The sequence below is a fragment of the Schistocerca americana genome, chromosome 6 (genome assembly GCF_021461395.2).
Source record: "Schistocerca americana isolate TAMUIC-IGC-003095 chromosome 6, iqSchAmer2.1, whole genome shotgun sequence".
NCBI classification, from domain to species: domain Eukaryota; kingdom Metazoa; phylum Arthropoda; class Insecta; order Orthoptera; family Acrididae; genus Schistocerca; species Schistocerca americana.
The window spans coordinates 320,586,375-320,609,215 of NC_060124.1; the positions used below are offsets into that span (position 1 = coordinate 320,586,375).

General features: G+C 45.9%; 1 protein-coding gene across 3 annotated transcripts in view; it reads left to right on the top strand.

Moving 5' to 3' along the window:
* LOC124619612 (sodium-coupled monocarboxylate transporter 1-like) overlaps window positions 1-22,841 on the top strand; it is a 212,021-nt gene that overhangs the window by 106,664 nt on the left and 82,516 nt on the right. For all 3 annotated transcript variants that reach the window (XM_047146115.1, XM_047146116.1, XM_047146117.1), the window contains exon 7: window positions 3,250-3,404. In XM_047146115.1, coding sequence (XP_047002071.1) covers window positions 3,250-3,404 — 155 coding nt within the window. The remainder of the gene's footprint in view (window positions 1-3,249; window positions 3,405-22,841) is intronic.

Consider the following 22,841-nt stretch of genomic DNA (forward strand, 5'->3'; position numbering starts at 1 on the left):
TGCCCAGGCGTATCAAGACCGTTATTACGACAAGAGGTGGTTGTTCTGGGTACTGATTTCTCAGGATCTATGCGCCCAAATTGCGTGAAAATATAATCACGTTCATTTCTAGTATAATATATTTGTCCAATGAATACCCGTTCATCATATGCATTTCTTCTTAGTGTAGCAATTTTAATGGCCAGTAGTGTAATTGTTGACATAACACATTAATATGAGCCTTACTAAAGATTGATGTCAACGGCCTTGCCGCAGTGGTACACTGATTCCCGTCAGATTACCAGAGTTAAGCGCTGTCGGGCTGTGCTAGCACTTGGATGGGCGAGCGCTGTTGGCAATCGGGGTGCACTCAGCCCTTGTGGGGCAAACTGAGGAGCTACTTGACTGTGAAGTAGCGGCTCCGGTCTCAGAAATTCAAATACTGCCGGGAGAGCAGTGTGCTGACCACATGCCCCTCCATATCCGCATCCAGTGACACCTATGGGCTGAGGATGATACGGCGGCTGGTCGGTACCGTTGGGCTTTCATGGCCTATTCGGAAGGAATTTATTCAGAAATTTGAGTTGCTCGAAGACTTTTTCAGTAAGAAATACAGGTATTTTGTCCTAGACGATGAGTTTTCCTCAGAGACGGTGGTATCTGTAGGGTGTCAGGGAAGTGTGATAAGACCGCTCCCCCTGCACCACGTGCACAAGCATTGTGTAGGATAGTGTGGACAGCTATTTGAGGCCATTTATTCATGGTGCTGTTGTGTACTGCAACGTTACATCGTTGCGTGACCGTAGATGATGAGGATAACTTGGTATTCTTATATTGCGTGGTGAATGACAACTAACTCTAAATGTAGAAGAGTGTAAGGTCGTGTGGACTGGCAGCAGAAGAATTCCTGTACGTGTTCGATTGCAGTATTAGTTGTATGCTGACGGGCACAGTCACATCGATTAACCATCAAATCGTAACGTCACGAAAGGACATGTAATGGAACGAGCCCTTAAGATTAGTTACAGAGAACGCGAATGGCAGATGCAATTTATGGGGAAAGATCTGAGAAACTGTAAACAACACACGTCGGAGATCATGCACAGAAAACTCGTGTGAGCCATTCTTGTGTACTGCAGGAGTTTTTGGCATCCCCAGGAGGTCAGAGTTGTTACTGGTCGGCTCCATCTGGAAGGAAGTGTAAAGTAAATGCTCCATGATGTCGTCTTCAGAAGAAGACGATCATTCGAAAATGTTATTGACGAAGATTTTAGAAGCGGCACTCGCCACAGAATACTTAAAGGTTCTGATGCCTCCAAAGTTAATCTGTAAGAACGAAATAAGCGGAATTATGGTTCGTAAATTGGTATTCAAGTAAGCATTCCCGCTCATTGTGGAATCGACCAGGATGGAAAATGACTAGTAGTGGTCTTAAGTGTCCTGTGTTACACACTGTGCATTTGCTTGTGGAATAAGTAGATTCACATGTACAGGGGTTGCAAAAAAAGAAATATGAAAACACCGCAAGAAATGCGTGATTTAAGGTAAATGCATCTTAGGGAAGAACGGGGAAGGAAGTCGGCCGTGCTCTTTCAAAGGAACCATTCCCCTAAGGTAAATGCAGATGATAGCCAAGCCTCCAGGTTGCGTTGTTGTATTTTACAACGAACAGCACCTGTGCAACACCCTCAGCACGACATAAGCGTGAAACGTGGTCAGAACAACGTTCTGTGTAAGTGCGAGTGCTTTTATTCGCAACTAAGTGAACTTAAACGTGAGTGCATCGTTGGTTCTCGTGTGGTGGGTGCTTCTATAACAAAGGGAGCCGAGCTGTTTGGTGTTCCAAGCAGTACCCTCTCGAATATTTAACCACATACAGGGAAAGAAGAAAAACATCATCCGCTAAGTCTCAACGCGGACAGAAATGTGTGATGAATGACCGTGACTGACGGTGATTGAAGAGGATTCCGAGGAAAAATATGATAAAGAGAACTGAAAAAGTCAGTGCACAAGTGAAAGTAGCACTCGCGACCTTGCCAGCACCTAAACAACATAAAGGGACCCCTGTAAGCACGGAACTGCAGCCCGAGATGGAATTCCAAAACCACTCATCAGTTGGCTCTAATGGCTCTGAGCACTACGGGACTTAACATCTATGGTCATCAGTCCCCTAGAACGTAGAACTATTTAAACCTAACTAACCTAAGGACATCACACACATCCATGCCCGAGGCAGGATTCGAACCTGTGACCGTCGAAGCCACGTGGTTCCGGACTTAAGCGCCTAGAACCGCACGGCCACACCGGCCGGCCCACTCATCAGTGATACAAATGCTAGTGACAGGGAAATGTTATGCCGCAGCCATAAAACCTGGACTGTGGAGCGATGAAAGAAAGTCATTTGGTCGGATGAACCTTGCTTCGATCTGTTTCCAACGTCTGGTCGAGTTTATATCCCAAGAGTGATACCTGGGGGGGGGGGGGGGGGGGGAGGTAGATTGGTGGTGATTACGGCAGCCGTATCGAGGTATTACATGGGCTGCATTACATTACTGCCATGGATTATGCTACCAGTCTGACTGACCAGGTCCATCCCACGGTACAATGTTTATTCCCCAATAATGATGTTGTGTTCCAAGAACACAGGGCCCCTGTCCACACACATCACATCGTCCAGGATAGGCTTTGTGACCACGAGGACGATTTGTCACCCCTCCCCTGGACACGATGGTCACCAGATGTTAATGAACCTTTGTGGTCTACTTTGGAAAATTTAAATTTGTGTGAAATCCTAAGGGACTTAACTGCTAAGGTCATCAGTCCCTAAGCTTACACACTACTTAACCTAAACTATCCTAAGGACAAACACACACATCCATGCCCGAGGGAGGACTCGAACCTCCGCCGGGACCAGCCGTACAGTCCACGACTGCAGCGACAAAGATCCTCGGCTAATCCCACGCGGCTACTTTGGAGAGAAGGAGGCATGATCGCTATCCGCCTCAGCATCGTTACCTGAACTCGTCACTATTTTTCAGGAAGAATGATATAAGAGACCCTTGAGAACCGTACAGGACCTCTATTTATCCCGTCCGAGACGAATAGAATGGCTTTAAATGCCAACGGTTTTCCTACACTGTATTAGACATAGTAATGTATTGCGTTTTTGGAGTTTCCATATTTTTGTTCAGCCCCTGTAGATGTAGAAGTACATGTAGATATGAGATCCAGTATATGGTATATGGTACACAAGGTGGTACGGCATTGCAGGGAGGTCTGAGGGCGGTGGTGTGGACGGACGCGGTGCAGACGCTGGTCATGTTCGGCGGGGTGGTGCTGGTGGTCGTCAAGGGCACGCTCGACGTCGGCGGCTTTGGCGTCGTCTGGAGCCGAAACGTGGACTCTGGCCGCATCGAGCCGCCGCTGTGAGTACGTCGACTCCTCTGCCCCACCACGTCTAGTGAACACGACACATATCGCTACCACACTGCCCACACAGTACGCTCTACATTTAGAAGTCTCATATTGCAGATTCCATATTGATTCAATCATGGTTCATTTACTGAGCTTGAATAAACTAAAATGAATGTCTACTTATATTGACACTCTTAGCACTGACACAACATATCCAATGTACGTGATAAAAGTAAAAAACACACTGACTGCCTGCATGATGTTTCTCGTTTATTGCTGTTAATTCCGTTGTGCCACAGTTATGTTTGTACAGTCTTAGACTTAAAAACTGGCCGCCGGCCGGCCGCCACAGAGATTAAGTCCGAGTCGTTCACTTAAGGTGGCCAATAAAACTGACCGCCCCTGACAACTAAGTCCGGCCATCTGCACAATCAGGCAACACTGTAAGATGGGGAAGTGACAAGAGGAAGTGTTATCTACTTCCGAGGTGTTGTCGGATTATGTGAGCCCGTGGTCTAGTGGAGCCGGCACGGTAGCTCAGCGTGTTCGGTCAGAGAGCCGATTGGCCTCTGTAATAAAAAACTGAGTGGAAGTATCAACCACCGAACTTGAACAGGATGTCTTGCGACGTCAGCAACGACCGAACACAACGATCAATAACGAACAAAATGCAAAAAAAAGTGGAAACCGTCGTCCATTCTAAACTTATGGTCGCCTGTTCGCGTCCAACTGTATTTTCTTTTCTTTTTTTTTTTTTTTTTTTTTTTTTTTTTTTTTTTTTTTTTTTTTTACGTTTCGGCCCTCACCTAAAGTTATGAGTCTGATTGAACATCGATCATAATTCGCTTCACATTCTACCCACCAGTAACAACAAGAACTTCTACAAACAATTCCGCAGGACAGCTCATGGCTCCGACGTGATCAGAACAGCTTACACTCGAGCGTTTCCTCGCTGTGCAACGGCTACCGGCCACCGGCCAGACGCCACCCGCCGCCTGAAATCCGGCGCCGTTCAGGTGAACGCGGCGCGACGCTGTCAGCGTATGTGTCAACTGTCATTTTCGAATTTGAAGCTCTAGTTATCATCTTACAGTTAAGCATTGGATTTTGCATACCTGAAAATCATGAACTACGGTTAAGCATTGTAAAATTGAGTCGCAAGTGGAAAAAGGTGTATTATCTGCAACACGATATATACTTTTGGTATAACAGAGGGGTGAATGCAGAGGAGACAGCTAGCAAGATTTGACTGTGTGTGGAGCGAGTGCTTTTGGGAAAAATACGCCAAAAAAGATATTCTTGTTTCAACAAAGATCGTTCTGGCATGAATGATTTTCCACATTAAGGAAGTCTCGACTACTGATATATGTGATGGTTTACCACTTAACCATGATGCGACATTTGCATTCAACAGGAAAAGTTCAGAAGTCCGGCGTAGGAGTACTGCCTGCTCTAATTCGAAACAAAAATCACCGGAGTGACTATTACTGAACGTCATCAGGTCGCTCATTGAGCATTCCTATGCAGTACTGTTACTGGTAACGAGTTATGATGCCTTTACCGTTAACTTTCTAAGCAGAAATGAAAGGCTGAGCCCCACCAAAAGACAAACTCGAGCAAAGGGTAGTGTGAACATAATAGTTTACATCTGATGGCACCAAAAATGTGTTTTGGGCTACGAATTCTGCTCCAAGAAGTGTGTGCATCACAGCAGGAATTTGTTGCCAACAACTGAGACACCTTTTGGTCGCAGTGTATGAAAATCGACCGACAAAACTACATAACCTGTCCTACTGTACGATAACGCACTATGTTGATTTGAGAAACAAAACTATGCAGGAGATTGATAGGAAAGTCGTCTTTCAAGCACTTGTATTGATAGGGAAGTCATCTCTCAAGCAGTTGTCCCTCTCGTCATATACTCGTAGAATTTTACGTTTCCCGCTCTTGATCGATCAACCGTCAAGAGAATTCATTTCTAGACGAAAATACTCTTCAAACCACACTGGTTTAATAACATCGTTGGAAGCAGTAGGTTTCCACGGGCGTGGAATTTGTAAACTACTTTAGCATTGTCAGATTGTTTTAGATATCGAGAAAGAAAATTCTGCTGCTGATTAATTTCTCTTTGATGATTACTGTTGCGTTCAGTAAACTAATGGAAAACGCAATTAAAATATTCACTGTACTAACACAAATTAAATTCAGCTCACTGCAGAAACATCACGACGGCAGTCTATCATAATAAAGCATCAAGTATCTGTAAGACGATTGCGCCTATTTTAACACTAATTAGTAGGATATTACCGACTTTTGACTTCAAAAAGGTCTGTATTTACTTCATTTTCTGTACCATTCCCCAGTATTATGAAAATGTGGTAGTTCATAGATAAAATTATGTATTCACAACAAAAAATATGTCGGCTGAAAACAAAAGTGGCATTATGAAGTTTGCAGTACCATAAGGTTTTCTCTCTGACACTAAGAGGTACTAAAAGTAGCAAGACGAATTTTGCTCGAGCGTTGTCTTACAATTCCCTTATTGAGTTTGTATCTGCCTGCTTGTAGCTCTGCTACAAAAGAATTAAAAATCTGGCTTCCAAGCGAGTCTCGAAAGGCGAACGAAAGCAGCTTGCACCTGGTAGCCAAGCATGTTACCTGAGAACTGTTTTTTTTCCTAAAGTGGGTAGACAACATTTTGAGGTTGAATTGCTGGCAAATGTCAGTCAGACATATGCCGTTGGTGTAAGTGTTTCGGTGTGTTGAATTTGTACCAATGATTTTTCTATAGGGGTTTTCTGTCCCAAATACAGAGTTGAAGTCTCTCAAGCTGTGTTACAGAGGAAGACCGCATTGCAGTTCCTTCTCTAAATCCTCGCACAAACGAAAAAATGGCTGACATCGAAATAAGTGTCCAAGGAATAGAAAAGCAACTAAAATCACCCAACAGAGGAAAGTCCACTGGACCTGACGGGATACCAATTCGATTCTACACAGAGTACGCGAAAGAACTTGCCTCCCTTATAACAGCCGTGTACCGCAAGTCTCTAGAGGAACGGAAGGTTTCAAATGATTGGAAAAGAGCACAGGTAGTCCCAGTCTTCAAGAAGGGCCGTCGAGCAGATGCGCAAAACTATAGACCTATATCTCTGGCATCGATCTGTTGTAGAATTTTAGAACATGATTTCTGCTCGCGTATCATGTCATTTCTGGAAACCCGGAATCTACTCTGTAGGAATCAACATGGATTCTGGAAACAGCGATCGTGTGAGACCCAACTCGCTTTATTTGCTCATGAGATCTAGAAAATATTAGATACAGGCTCCCAGGTAGATGCCATTTTCCTTGACTTCCGGAAGGCGTCCGATACAGTTCCGCACTGTCGCCTGATAAACGAATAAAGAGCCTACGGAATATCAGATCAGCTGTGTGGCTGGATTGAACAGTTTTTAGCAAACAGAACACAGCATATTATTCTCAATGGAGAGACGTCTACAGACGTTACAGTAACCTTTGGCGTGCCACAGGGGAGTGTTATGGGACCATTGCTTTTCACAATATATATAAATGACCTAGTAAATAGTGTCGGATGTTCCATGCGGCTTTTCGCGGATGATGCTGTAGTATACAGAGAAGTTGCAGCATTAGCAAATTGTAGCGAAATGCAGGAAGATCTGCAGCGGATAGGCACTTGGTGCAGGGAGTGGCAACTGACCCTTAACGTAGATAAATGTAATGTATTGCGAATTCATAGAAAGAAGGATCCTTTATTGTATCATTATATGTTAGCAGAACAAACACTGGTAGCAGTTACTTCTGTAAAATATCTGGGAGTATGCGTGCGGAACGATTTGAAGTAGAATGATCATATAAAATTAATTGTTGGTAAGGCGGGTGCAACGGCGCGGCGCGGCGCGTTTCGTCACAGGGTTATTTGGTAGGCGTGATAGCGTTACGGAGATGTTTAGCAAACTCAAGTCGGAAAGACTGAAAGAGAGGCGCTCTGCATCGCGGTGTAGCTTGCTGTCCAGGTTTCGAGAGGGTGCGTTTCTGGATGGGGTATCGAATATATTGCTTCCCCCTACTTATACCTCCCGAGGAGATCACGAATGTAAAATTAGAGAGATTCGAGCGCGCACGGAGGCTTTCCGGCAGTCGTTCTTCCCGCGAACCATACGCGACTGGAACAGGAAAGGGAGGTTCAAATGGATCTGAGCACTATGGGACTTAACATCGATGGTCATCAGTCCCCTAGAACTTAGAACTACACTCCTGGAAATGGAAAAAAGAACACATTGACACCGGTGTGTCAGACCCACCATACTTGCTCCGGACACTGCGAGAAGGCTGTACAAGCAATGATCACACGCACGGCACAGCGGACACACCAGGAACCGCGGTGTTGGCCGTCGAATGGCGCTAGCTGCGCAGCATTTGTGCACCGCCGCCGTCAGTGTCAGCCAGTTTGCCGTGGCATACGGAGCTCCATCGCAGTCTTTAACACTGGTAGCATGCCGCGACAGCGTGGACGTGAACCGTATGTGCAGTTGACGGACTTTGAGCGAGGGCGTATAGTGGGCATGCAGGAGGCCGGGTGGACGTACAGCCGAATTGCTCAGCACGTGGGGCGTGAGGTCTCCACAGTACATCGATGTTGTCGCCAGTGGTCGGCGGAAGGTGCACGTGCCCGTCGACCTGGGACCGGACCGCAGCGACGCACGGATGCACGCCAAGACCGTAGGATCCTACGCAGTGCCGTAGGGGACCGCACCGCCACTTCCCAGCAAATTAGGGACACCTTTGCTCCTGGGGTATCGGCGAGGACCATTCGCAACCGTCTCCATGAAGCTGGGCTACGGTTCCGCACACCGTTAGGCCGTCTTCCGCTCACGCCCCAACATCGTGCAGCCCACCTCCAGTGGTGTCGCGACAGGCGTGAATGGAGGGACGAATGGAGACGTGTCGTCTTCAGCGATGAGAGTCGCTTCTGCCTTGGTGCCAATGATGGTCGTATGCGAGTTTGGCGCCGTGCAGGTGAGCGCCACAATCAGGACTGCATACGACCGAGGCACACAGGGCCAACACCCGGCATCATGGTGTGGGGAGCGATCTCCTACACTGGCCGTACACCACTGGTGATAGTCGAGGGGACACTGAATAGTGCACGGTACATCCAAATCGTCATCGAACCCATCGTTCTACCATTCCTAGACCGGCAAGGGAACTTGCTGTTCCAACAGGACAATGCACGTCCGCATGTATCCCGTGCCACCCAACGTGCTCTAGAAGGTGTAAGTCAACTACCCTGGCCAGCAAGATCTCCGGATCTGTCCCCCATTGAGCATGTTTGGGACTGGATGAAGCGTCGTCTCACGCGGTCTGCACGTCCAGCACGAACGCTGGTCCAACTGAGGCGCCAGGTGGAAATGGCATGGCAAGCCGTTCCACAGGACTACATCCAGCATCTCTACGATCGTCTCCATGGGAGAATAGCTGCCTGCATTGCTGCGAAAGGTGGATATACACTGTACTAGTGCCGACATTGTGCATGCTCTGTTGCCTGTGTCTATGTGCCTGTGGTTCTGTCAGTGTGATCATGTGATGTATCTGACCCCAGGAATGTGTCAATAAAGTTTCCCCTTCCTGGGACAATGAATTCACGGTGTTCTTATTTCAATTTCCAGGAGTGTACTTAAACCTAACTAACCTAAGGACAGCACACAACACCCAGCCATCACGAGGCAGAGAAAATCCCTGACCCCGCCGGGAATCGAACCCGGGAACCCGGGCGTGGGAAGCGAGAACGCTACCGCACGACCACGAGATGCGGGCTGGGAGGAAAGGGAGGTAAAGACAGTGTCACGTAAAGTGCCTTACGCCACACACCACTGGGTGGCTTGCGGAGTATAAATGTAGATGTAGATTAGTATTTTCATGTCTCTTGGTGAATTTTGCTCATAGTTTTTCGAGTGTGTTACAGAATTTTTCGACATTTTCGGTGTTTTTCTTATTTTCGATATTCGTCTGGGCATGTGCATTGATGAGTGTATATTTTTTATTGGGGCTCTGAATGAGCATAGTCATAAGTCAATTGTTGATGGGTGTGATTTCTTTGACAGAGGTGATGATAGATCTGTGTTCGAGAAATGCCATGCTGAAGATTGGTGCGCATTTCGCTATCTTTTGTTGTGTTTTGCTCTTCAAGATGCGATGGTTCCCGTAATGCAAGTCAGTTAGTCTTTGTTCTCGAAGAGCAAGCATGAGAATTTTTTGTCGGTCGTTTTTCTATGTGAGATTATATAGTTTTCGTGTTTGGATCAATGTATCGATGTTTAGTTTGTAAATGCATGTTTTCTGCTTGTAGGGAAATTTACCAGAGATCTCCGATATTCTCTGCCGTGCTATCCTGGACTCCCCAGAATGCGAAAATCCAGCTGCCGCCTTTCGACGGGCGGGTTGTGTACCACCTGGGGTAAAGTTGACTTTGCTTGAACAGTTCATATTTGTTTCTGTTTCATTGGTATGGCCTGGGTGATACCAGGACCAGACAGGACCAGAGGGTGCTGAAGCCTTTTGGAAGAAAATATTTTCAGCTGAGCTCATTGAGCTAACAGACGGTGACCAGAGTACCGGCGATTTTCAGTCAAGACGTGTCTGGATTTTGTTTTCAACGGATAGAGTAGCCGTTTAGAATTGTGATAGTATTTGGTTCAGCCCAAGTATTTGATTTCCTCGCTACCACCCATATGTGGGAGGCTTTCCCCTATCCGCCACACAGGATTACCATAATCATCATCATCATCATCATCATGTCATCAGCAAATCGGATATGGTGTATCTTCCCATCACTGAAGTAGACGTGTATTGTTCGATTCAATATTTCCATCGCATAAATGTGGGTTATAATTACGTTGCATTGCTGCTAGTGGACATATTTCTCACTTTTTCTTAGACGGTTGCTAAATGTTACTCCATCAAAGGAATTATGTGCCATCATTGTTGCATTGCAGACGTTCAAATTTTCCGATTTCTGTAATTTCATTTCGATACCAGATCGTTCTAATCGGAATCAGCCAGTTAGTCTTAATGTGGATATCCGACTACGGCTCTCATCATACACGATAGACTGGGTAAACCACATTCTTAATCGGACTGTTGAATCTCGATCACTTATCTATGACAGGGCCTGAATCCTTAAACACTATGGAAAATACTAATACAATGTGCTTATTACAAATACGTTATTTGAATATAAATATATGAAGTAACGAGAGAACAGTTTATTTACAGGAACAGTGCCCAATCTATCATACCAGAGCAGTGCAAGATTGGTTCCAGGGCCAAGAGAGGATCAATCTGTTGTCGTTTGTTACACGATCACCGAACATCAACCAGATAGAGAATATGTGGGCAGAGGTAACAAGGTCATTGTCATGTGGACCTACAAATGCAAGCAACCTTTGGACGAATATAGAAAACGTATGGTGGGAAGTAAACCAAGACGCTACACTATCGATGACTTAATGAAATCAATGCCCCTACGCCTTCGATACATCTTAGGTAATGATGGTGGGTGGGTTGGTTACTAAAAGTATACTTGTCCACAATACCCATGTGGGCAATTATCTGATAATCGGTCAAGTTTTGTTTTGTCGCAGCTCTTTAGCATACAAATCCATTTCTTTTCAGTCTCCTCCTTACAATTCTTGCAATGCAAGGTAATTGAAAAATCTCATCCACTCGACGCCAACTGAGGAATTGATTGGAGCAAATGTTGTTCAACACACAGTAGTCGTCACCCTCACTGGAATCAATGACTGTTTGTGTGTGTGTGTGTGTGTGTGTGTGTGTGTGTGTGTGTGTGTGTGTGTGATTTCGTGTTTACGCGCAATCTGAATCAATACTATTAACATTAGAGTAAGTGCAGCTACTAGCAGTGCCCAATGCTGCCGCGATTTGTTTATGTTGGCTGAGCGTGGACACTGCAGCAGACACTTCGCCATAAACAGAAAGAAATCACCATGGCACAGATTGCAGTGAGCGGACATCACTACCTCCATGTTCTTATAGTAGCAAACGTGAGACTCTACTCACATGATCCATGGAGGAATTGCAACGGGTATCATCAGAATATTTACCAGTGATGAAATGTCCACTCTATTTGAATCACAAAAATATGGGAACATTCTCACAAAGTAATGTGAGATGATACCAAAATTTATCTAAGACGCAAAAATTAACTGCAGAGCTTCCATGCACGCAGTAGTAGCACATAAGGAAATATTATGTTTTGGAAGCGTATATTTCATTTCCTCTTCTCATAACAACGCCCTTGTTTTATTATGAAGTGAGAAAATAAACACGAAAAACTAAAATTCCTGGAAGCATATAAGTCATTTCCTCATCTCATATCATAGCTTTTGTTTTAGTATAAAGTAAAAATAAACAGTTTAGGGTTCTGAAGCATAATATGACACCAGATTCTTATCGTAGGCGCTATGGGAAAAGCAAAAATCAGGGTGCTGTCCATTTTTTTGTCCAACAATATGTTTCTTTTCATGCATTACTACCGCTCGGAGATTCTTATTTAAGGACTTGTGGGCATCAAGTTCTTCAGCAGACTAAGCCTTATGTTATTGTGCTAATTACAGTATGGGAAAAATGCAACAAAGGCGAGTTTCCCTAGAGCAGTGAGGATATTTGCACATGTCTGTATTCAGCAATGACTGCCAACTGCCACAACATTTCACAGAATCCATGCGGCAGGCAAGACAGCTGTGCGTGCAGTTCAGACTTCATTCAGTAAGACGTCAGGAGATGGACGGAAACGTCAAATTTACGACACTTTCCAATTTACGACACTTTCCGAGTTGTATTCGATCCAGAATGACGTGTTATTAAGGTAGTTGAGCGTTCTAGCAAGTACACTCTGATAATTTCCATATGAGTATTCCGACAGGCAAAAGAACCCGTTATTATACGTTTTGTTGTGAATACATAATTTTATCTATGAACTACCACATTTTCATAATACTGGGGAATGGTACAGAAAATGAAGTAAATACAGACCTTTTTGAAGTCAAAAGTCGGTAATATCCTACTAATTAGTGTTAAAATAGGCGCAATCGTCTTACAGATACTTGATGCTTTATTATGATAGACTGCCGTCGTGATGTTTCTGCAGTGAGCTGAATTTAATTTGTGTTAGTACAGTGAATATTTTAATTGCGTTTTCCATTAGTTTACTGAACGCAACAGTAATCATCAAAGAGAAATTAATCAGCAGCAGAATTTTCTTTCTCGATATCTAAAACAATCTGACAATGCTAAAGTAGTTTACAAATTCCACGCCCGTGGAAACCTACTGCTTCCAACGATGTTATTAAACCAGTGTGGTTTGAAGAGTATTTTCGTCTAGAAATGAATTCTCTTGACGGTTGATCGATCAAGAGCGGGAAACGTAAAATTCTACGAGTATATGACGAGAGGGACAACTGCTTGAGAGATGACTTCCCTATCAATACAAGTGCTTGAAAGACGACTTTCCTATCAATCTCCTGCATAGTTTTGTTTCTCAAATCAACATAGTGCGTTATCGTACAGTAGGACAGGTTATGTAGTTTTGTCGGTCGATTTTCATACACTGCGACCAAAAGGTGTCTCAGTTGTTGGCAACAAATTCCTGCTGTGATGCACACACTTCTTGGAGCAGAATTCGTAGCCCAAAACACATTTTTGGTGCCATCAGATGTAAACTATTATGTTCACACTACCCTTTGCTCGAGTTTGTCTTTTGGTGGGGCTCAGCCTTTCATTTCTGCTTAGAAAGTTAACGGTAAAGGCATCATAACTCGTTACCAGTAACAGTACTGCATAGGAATGCTCAATGAGCGACCTGATGACGTTCAGTAATAGTCACTCCGGTGATTTTTGTTTCGAATTAGAGCAGGCAGTACTCCTACACCGGACTTCTGAACTTTTCCTGTTGAATGCAAATGTCGCATCATGGTTAAGTGGTAAACCATCACATATATCAGTAGTCGAGACTTCCTTAATGTGGAAAATCATTCATGCCAGAACGATCTTTGTTGAAACAAGAATATCTTTTTTGGCGTATTTTTCCCAAAAGCACTCGCTCCACACACAGTCAAATCTTGCTAGCTGTCTCCTCTGCATTCACCCCTCTGTTATACCAAAAGTATATATCGTGTTGCAGATAATACACCTTTTTCCACTTGCGACTCAATTTTACAATGCTTAACCGTAGTTCATGATTTTCAGGTATGCAAAATCCAATGCTTAACTGTAAGATGATAACTAGAGCTTCAAATTCGAAAATGACAGTTGACACATACGCTGACAGCGTCGCGCCGCGTTCACCTGAACGGCGCCGGATTTCAGGCGGCGGGTGGCGTCTGGCCGGTGGCCGGTAGCCGTTGCACAGCGAGGAAACGCTCGAGTGTAAGCTGTTCTGATCACGTCGGAGCCATGAGCTGTCCTGTGGAATTGTTTGTAGAAGTTCTTGTTGTTACTGGTGGGTAGAATGTGAAGCGAATTATGTTCGATGTTCAATCAGACTCATAACTTTAGGTGAGGGCCGAAACGTAAAAAAAAAAAAAAAAGAAAAAAAAGAAAATACAGTTGGACGCGAACAGGCGACCATAAGTTTAGAATGCACGACGGTTTCCACTTTTTTTTCCGAGGATCGAAGGATCAGGAAGGGGATGTAGTGGGTTTGCCGATGTTGTTTTATTTATTTAAGTTTTACTACATTTTGAATTTTCTTTTTTTTTAATTTTCATTTTGTATTGTATTTATAGATTTATTTGTGTTTCATTACAAAGAAAGATCCTGCAACTGCCGTAGCCGAGCGTCCGAGTCGTCTTCTCGTCTGTTGGGAGGGTTTCCCCCCCTATTCCGTCCATAGAGGATCAATATGCTCCAGGATTCTTCTTCATTTTCAGCGTCTCATACCCGGAACGCCCCAGTGAGCAGGAGGATCCGCAAATAATGAACCTAAATAATTTGCGAAACGAGTTCTGTACTTCGGGTGGCGGCTGAAAGCTGCATGTGTCGTCATCAATAGGGACCAAAAATCGAGTTTGCCTTTGGGAGCATCGCAAAATATGTAGTAAACGGCCATGCCTTTTAGCCAGTTAACGGCGTTCGTTCTGGTTGATGGAAAGTATACGCCGTCGGGGCGCAATACCTCATCTGGGAAGATAGACTCCGGCAATTGCCGCAAGAGTAACGCCAGCATGCGCTGCGTCAGTAACCAGCACTCGCTGGTCGCGGCACAAGTCAGACGGTGTGCATCCGAGTCAACGACTGAGCATGTCGGGCACAAGGGATCGTCTGTCAGATGTATGGAATGTAGCCTCTGACGAGTAGCGAACTTCCCATTCACAACCACGTACCACAATGAACGCACCGTCGTAGGTAGAAAAGGCGTGTGTACCGCTCGCCACTCCGTGTTCCAGGCAACCGCAGGATGTCTGTGGGCGACCGTATTTACAGGTTGCTGCTGTTGATAGAGGCGATAATAGTCTTTCGTGCTGGGCTTCCGTGTCGTCGGAAGTTCTGACCGTAAGTAGCTGAGGTCAGTCAAGAACTCATTGATGTGGGTGAGTGCCGGTGAAATGTGTCCTACAGAAACCGAGGTATGCAGAGAGTGTGGTGCCACTGCCGCTATCAGGGTGCCCGTCAGAGTGGCGTGGGCAGAGGTCCACTTGCGAAGCATAGTGTTGAGATAAAGCGATCGCGCACGGTTATATACATTAATTAAACCGATACCGCCCGCCCGCTGCGGCAGTGTCAGGGTGGCGTATTGGACTTTAAAAACCAGACCGGTGCTTATGAAATGTCCATATGCTGCTTGAAATCTGTCGGCCATCGTAGCCGTCAAGGGAAGGATAAGCGCAAAATAGTTCAGTTTTGAGACAAGGTAGGTGTTGACATAACGTGTTCTGAGGAGCATAGCCAAGCGACGCAGTTTGTTGTCCTGCAGCAGAGCGCGTGTCTGGTGTAGGAGCCGGCGGTACGTAGCCGCCGCAGTGCGGCGGACATTGCTATAGAATTGTACTCCTAAACACTGGAGTACTGGCACCTTGTCAAAGGGCACCACCGTTGTGGGGGAAAGCCCCCCTCCGACCTCCATGTATTTTGTCTTCTTTACGTTAATGACGCTCCCAGCGACCGCCCCGTACTGGCGTAGCCACTGAAGCGCCATATGCATTTCATCCTCTGATCTGGCCAGGAACACCACGTCATCGGCGAATGCACCACAACGAAAGGTCACGACCCGCAAGGAGATACCAGTTAATCGCTGCCGTAGACCATGTAAAGCTGGTTCAAGCGCTGCAGCAAATAATATACCCGACAGGGGGCACCCTTGTCGCACTGACCGTCCAACAACAATGTGACCAGACTGATAACCGTTGACCATCATGCGGGAGCGCGCTCCATGGACCAGTCGTAGGACCACCTGTGCAGACTCCGGAGAGAGGCCCATGTGTTGCAAAACTGCTCGTAAGAAGCCGTGGTTGACGCGGTCGAATGCGTGGTCAAAATCTACGGTGACAAGGGCGCCTCGTATTTTGCAGGCCGCCGTCAAAGCAATTACGTCGCGGTGTGCTCCTAACGCCGTATGAATGTTGCTGACACCACCTAAACATGTCAGATCGGTGTGGATGGCTTTCCCGATAGCGGTGTGGAGACGCGCGCGGAGGATACGGGCGAAGATCTTGTAGTCGTTGTTGAGGAGTGTGAGTGGACGAAAGTCCTGCCACCTACAACCACCATTCGGTTTCGGCACTGGGATCAAGATGCCTTCTGTGAATTCTGTGGGGACAGTGAAATCAGGTCGGATCAGGTCTTGAAACATTTGGAGCCACTTGTCGCCCGTAAGGTCGTAAAAAGTGCGGTAGAATTCCAGGGGTAAACCGTCCGGTCCAGGCGACTTGTTCGGTGGTCTACGTGCCAAGGCCGATGTCAGCTCTTCGGGTGTAATGGGCAACAGCAGACTATCATCGGGTGCCACGTCCCGAGGGGCGGGAAAATCGTGCAACAGCTCGTCATAATCACGTACATTTCGCGGATCTTCCATGTACAAGGTCCCATAGTGTCTGGCAAACGTGTGCGCGATGTCCGTTTGTGTCACTGCGCGGCTGCCGTCCTCCGTGTTTACCGCCGTAATGAGCTGACGTTTGCGGTGGCGCCTCTCGCGCACAATGTGATACACTGATGCCGTTTCGTTGGGGATACAGTCTTGCACTAGCGCACGGATGCGGACACCTTCTAGCTGCTCTGTCCTGATGCGGAGTAGACGAGCTTTGATGCGTTGTACGGACATCTGACGTTCGGGAGACGGCGGTTGCGTCGCCAGCTCACGTAACGCTGTATAGTAAAATTCCGATGTTGCCCTTTACCAGTTCGATCTGTCACGCCCGTAGGCCATCAAGGTCTTTCGGAGTGCAGGTTTGACACATCCCAGCCACCACAGCAACATGGAAGCATACATGGGCAGGCGCCTGATACATCGACGCCACGTGTCAGTGACTTCTCGCCGACACGCTTCCTCGCGAAGGAGGGAGACGTTCAGCGTCCACGGGCCCTTGCTGCGTCTTGTGAGTTGTCGAGGTAAGGTGACAGTGCAGATGTACGCGAGATGGTCCGTGAAGGCCGTCGGCCAGAGTTCTGCATCACAGGTTGATGTGCGGAGGCCACGCGAGACTTATATCCGGTCCAGATGACTGGCAGAGTGGCTGGTAAAGTGCGTATATCCACTCTGGGTCCCATGATGTAAGGGCCATGTGTCGTGGAGCGCGAGGTCACGTATCAATGCTTGTAGAGCCGGGCATGGGACGTAATGCGGTATATGGTCCTCGGGCCGCAGAACACTGTTAAAATCGCCGCCCACTATGTAATGGTCCATATTGCCTTGCAAAAGTGGGGCTACCTCCTCCGAATAGAAGACATGCCTGTCACCACGGTGCGAATTACCGGAGGGAGCGTAGACGTTAATGAGGCGCACTGCGCCAAGTGTGAGTGCGATGCCTCGCCCGTTCGGCAAGTACGTCGCGTCCGTCGCGTCTATGCCATCTCGGAGAAGGATGGCCGTTCCTCCTGCACCATCACCTAAGGGTAGGCTGTAGGTGGTGTAGCCATATAGGTCTAAACGCAGCTCGGGACGGACCTCCTGGAGAAGGGCAATGTCCAAGTCTGCCGCTCTGATCATGTCGTGTAACATGCGGGTCCTGACAGTGGAGTGGACACCATTTACATTGACTGTTCCCACACGGTATGACTGAGACATATCAAGTGGCGGAGGCAGTGTGCCGGTGCAAGCCCACAGTGCTGTGCTTTACTGTGCCGTATGAGTCCCTGACTGGCAGACTCCTTCGGGCTCAATGTCAGCCATGGGCTCTGGTGGAGATATCGATGTTTGCTGTGAATCATTTGCCTCCATATCGTCTGCCCAATCACCAAGAGACGATTGTGATGCCATTGGTGGCTGGTCGCTTTCACAGGAGCCCACATTTTGGGAGTCGACACCATGCGCCTCGTTTTCTGGGCCACCAAATTTAGGAGAGTGTTCCTTGTCTTCAGGCACCTTCTGGTGAATGATGCCACTGGAGTCCGTTGCAGTTGTGGACGAGTCAACGAAGTCGATGTCTTCCACCGGCGTCACATCCCTGTCCTGTTCTTCAACTGACAATCGCCTCTTCTTGTGTTGCTTGTTGTGATTTTTGCTTTCGGGTCCGAGATTCGACATACACTGGAGGGCGGGGTTCGACACAGTCTCGGTCGCTAGGAACCCCTGTGTCCGATCCCGACAGTGACGGTGGTTGGATGCCCACGACGCTGCGGTGGGTAGAGGCTGTAGGAACCTCTGCACCGTTGGGCTGTGGCGTCGTCGACGGCGCTGACTCTCCAACGGAGCTGGCAGCGGCTTGAGGAGGTAGCAGGTTTTGATCATCCATCACATCATGTCGTGCCGCCTCCACATATGTTAGCGGGAGAGAGGTCATAGTGGATCGTTGGGGAAGTTCATTGCGGGGCACCTGAACGAGGCGGCGCTGCAGACACTCAGTTCTAACATGGCCCTCTTGGCCGCAGCCCGATCAGGTCCTCGGTTGTCCATCATATATAACAATTGCGCGGCAGCCACCAACGAAAATATATGATGGAACGTGCTTCTTAAGTTCTACGCGCACTTGTCGTACCCCGTTAAGGACAGGGTATGTTTCGAATGTGTTCCATTTCTCCTCTGTGTGGCTCAGAACTGTGCCGTATGGCCGTAGCGCATCAACGACTAGGTTGGCAGGATCTTCGAACGGTAGTTCAAAGATGCGCACGGTACGCACCCCCAGACCAGCATGGTCAACTCCTACCACGCTCACGTTACCGTCTGCGTGACAGAAGCGAAAGCCGTTTGCAGATCGTTGGAGTAATCTGTTGCAGGCCGCTTCGTCAATCAGTTTGAGGCTCACTGTGCTGGTTACAATAGACAGATGAATGCCTATCAGTTCTTGTGGTTCTATGTGCATGATGTCTCGTAGAAACCGTTCAATTTCATGGGCCTTCGGTCTTGTGTATGATGCGTTGAACGTTAGTTTGATAGTAGCTTTTCGATATGAGAACGCCATGGCGGGTCGGTACAGGTACTATAAGGCAATACAACGACGCGACCGCGCGCTAGCGGGTAAACAACACCACCTGCGGAGCACTGCCCGGCGCGCCGAGCCCGTCCGCACGGTATCACGGCTGTGAGCCGACTTAGACCACGGGCTCACACAATCCGACAACACCTCGGAAGTAGACAACACTTCCTCTTGACTCTTCCCCATCTTACAGCGTTGCCAGAATTGTGCAGATGGCCGGACTTAGAGTTGTCAGGGGCGGTCAGTTTTATTGGCCACCTTAAGTGAACGACTCGTACTCACTCTCTGTGGCGGCCGGCTGGCGGCCAGGTTTTATGTCTAAGACTGTACATATGAAAGAAATGACAGAAATTCTGAAAGCTACAAAAAAAAATAGGAAAGTCACTGATTCAGATGGTATTACTACGAAACTGTGGAAATACAGAGAGTTGTTGTTACATGTAAGTCTTCTTCAAATTTTCAGTCTATGTTGGAAAAATAAGAGGGTATCAAAAGACTGGCTAAGATCCGAAGCAATTTCTATCTTTAAAAAGGACGATAAAAATAAATGTAATAACAATCGAAACATAAGCCTTCTGAATGCAGCCTATAAATGAAATGCCAAGATCTTGAAATCAGGATTTAAAAATATCATGGAAAAGCTAATGTCTGAAGGGTAATCAGGTTTCCAGGAAAGGACGAGGAACTATTGACAATGTTTTTACACTGCAACAGGTTATAGAAAAGACACGAGAGTTCGATGTGAAAACCCATCATACTTTTGTGGATTTTGAGCAAGCAGTCGATAATGCGAATATTGAAATGCTGTGCAATATTATGGAGGAACGAGGCTATCCATTTCATCTTGTAAATGCTATTAAAAGCCTATATGCAAAAACATCAAAATTGTTGTATGTATGGGAATATATAACAACAAACCCGATTAACACAGACGAAATGGGTGTTTCAAAATTACATTAACAACCTGACAAACTTCAAGGAGCTGTAGCACGTGTCTTGAGGAACAAAATGAGGTTAGGAACTAATATCCGGAAATATCCAACGACTCCACAAAGCGTCGAAGTAATTCGTGCCGGCGCCTGTGGAAAGATCTTCTACAACAATTTCCGCGTTCCACATTTTGGGTGGAGGTTGTATGGACTCAAAGAAGCAAAAAATGTCCAGTAAACTTGGGCTCTACAATACATATCTTGAAAGTAATACTTGTTCAATAAGGCGGGTGTTTCACTGTAGTGAAATGAATATGTTCTCACAACCCTTACAGTATCCATTTTTTTCTCGGTCCATACTACCACCTCTGAAAGTTGTCTACACCACAATCTTAGCAACAATAGCACCAGTGCATATACTCCACCGTCAGAAGTTTCAGAAGGTTTTTCGCTTATAACTTTCGACTACTTCGTTTCCGACCAGAGTCACTTACCTCAAATTGATGAATTTATTCTTCTCCATTATCCCTGGAAGTCTTTATCATCATCGTGCAATCGTCCTGTGTACACATACTTACACAGGCGCCGGTGCCTTTAATTTCGACACTTTGTACCGTCTTCGGATGACGTTTCCGGGAACGGGTTCCTATCCTCATACTGTTCCTGAAGACGACTTCTACGTCCCCTCGTAGCTTATCAGTGTAGTTTTTGAACATCCTGTATACATATGAAGTTATCAGCAAATGGAAAATTTTGAAACAAAAATTGAATTCTTTTAGATCGTGCCAATAGACTAAATGTTATTCTACACGCAGAAGACCTAGTTCTAATTACAGAGAATGAAGATGACCTCCAGACGGGAGTCAGTGAGTTGCACCAGGTAGCCTCAGATTACAACATAACATTGTCGGTAGATAAAATGAAAGTCATGGCATTTCGTGGCAGATAGTCAGAAAATCTAAAATAGTCTCGAATCATTAAATCTTGGGGGAAGTTAAATATTTTAAATATCTAGGATGCGACATCAATTACGAATATAACCATGACATGAACCAAAAATTAAATAAATTTACTTCCATATGTGGAACCATTGCAAAAAGTTTGTAGAATAAATCCAGAGAAGGAACCAAGCTGAAGCTTTTGTAAAACAATAGCAGTACCAACACCTATTTGTGGCAGTGAAGCATGGGCAACAATAAGACGCCAAGAAAGTAGAATACAGGCCCAAGAAATGGAACTTCTAAGAAGAGAGGAAAGCTGTACAATGAAAGATCGAAAAGGAAATGAAGATGAAAGGAAAGGTTTAGGAATATATAACCTAAACAAAAATAAAAGAAAATAGGGTAAATGGAAGGAGCATGTAGATCGTATTGGTGGAGAAAGATTCCCGGTAAAGGCTATCAGTTATAAATGCACTGGAAAAAGAAATGTAGGAAGACCATACGAGAGAGAGAGTACCGTAACAGGCAGTTTACCTAATACGTGAAGTGAAGAATAAGAAGAAGAAGAAAAAGAAGGCATAATTTTGTGTAAAATGATGCGAATACTAACCTAATGTTATGTACTGACATCCGTAGCACACAAAACAGCCAGCATTCTCCTCTAGAAATGAAAATAAACGCTTAACGTTGGTAAACGAGACTTTATAATATTTCTGATAAACATGAGGACGTGTTGGAAAGCAGTGTCCTAAATTTTTTATGTGCAAACCCTTAAAACATTTTAAATAAAACAAACTTGAGTGTTCATATGTACATATTTATTTCTCAACGTAATCTCCCTGGCGGCGAACACATTGCTCCCAACAAGAGTTCAGTATGATGATACCGTCATTGTAGAACGTTTGACTTCGTTGACAGGACCACATCCTGACCTCTCCTTGCACCGATTCATCAGTATCAAATTGAAGTCCTCGAAGAAGTTCTTTAAGTTTTGGAAAAATATGAAAGTCGGATGGACCCAAGTCGGGTCTGTATTGGGGTTGATCTAAGACAGTGAAACCAAGACGTCGGATTCTCGCTGATGTCGCAGTACTTGTGCATGGTCTGGCGTTTTACTGCTGAAGGAGAGGATGCACAATGTATGGATGAACCCTTTGAATTCAAAAATTGATTACAGCACGCTATTCCCACGCATCGGAGTAATTACGTTACATACCGCCATGTTGCACGGTTGAATCCGGAGTCCTCTAGCAGCAAAGGGCTGCAATTATGAGGACATGAAGAATAAAGATGTAAAATGCTAATAACGTTTGTTTTCAGAATGAAGTTTTCACTCTGCAGCGGAGTGTGCGCTGATATGAAACTTCCTGGCAGATTAATGCTGTGTGCCGGATCGAGACTCGAATTCGGGACCTTTGCGATGGTAGAGAACTTGCCCGCGAAAGGCAAAGGTCCCGAGTTCGAGTTTCGGTTCAGCACGCAGCTTTAATCTGCCAGGAAGTTTCATATCAGCGCACACTCCGCTTCAGAGTGAAAATCTTATTCTGGAAATATCTCCCAGGCCGTGGCAAAACCATGTCTCCGCAATATCCTTTCTTCCAGGAGTGTTAGTTCTGCAAATTTCGCAGGAGAACTTCTGTGAAGTTTTGAAGGTGGGAGACGAGGTACTGGTGGAAGTGAAGCTGTGAGGACGGGTCGTGACTCGTGCTTGAAGAGCTCTGATGGTAAAACACTTGCCCGCGAAAGGCAGAAGCCCCGAGTTTGAGTCTCGGTCCGTCACACAGTTTTAATTTGCCAGAAAGTTTCAACATTTGCTTTCTTTAAGAATTTTCACTTAAAGAAAGGTAGGAGGCATTACTTTTCAGCACGCTTCCGTACTTTGATAAATCACATTTCGTGGAAAATAAATCAAACTA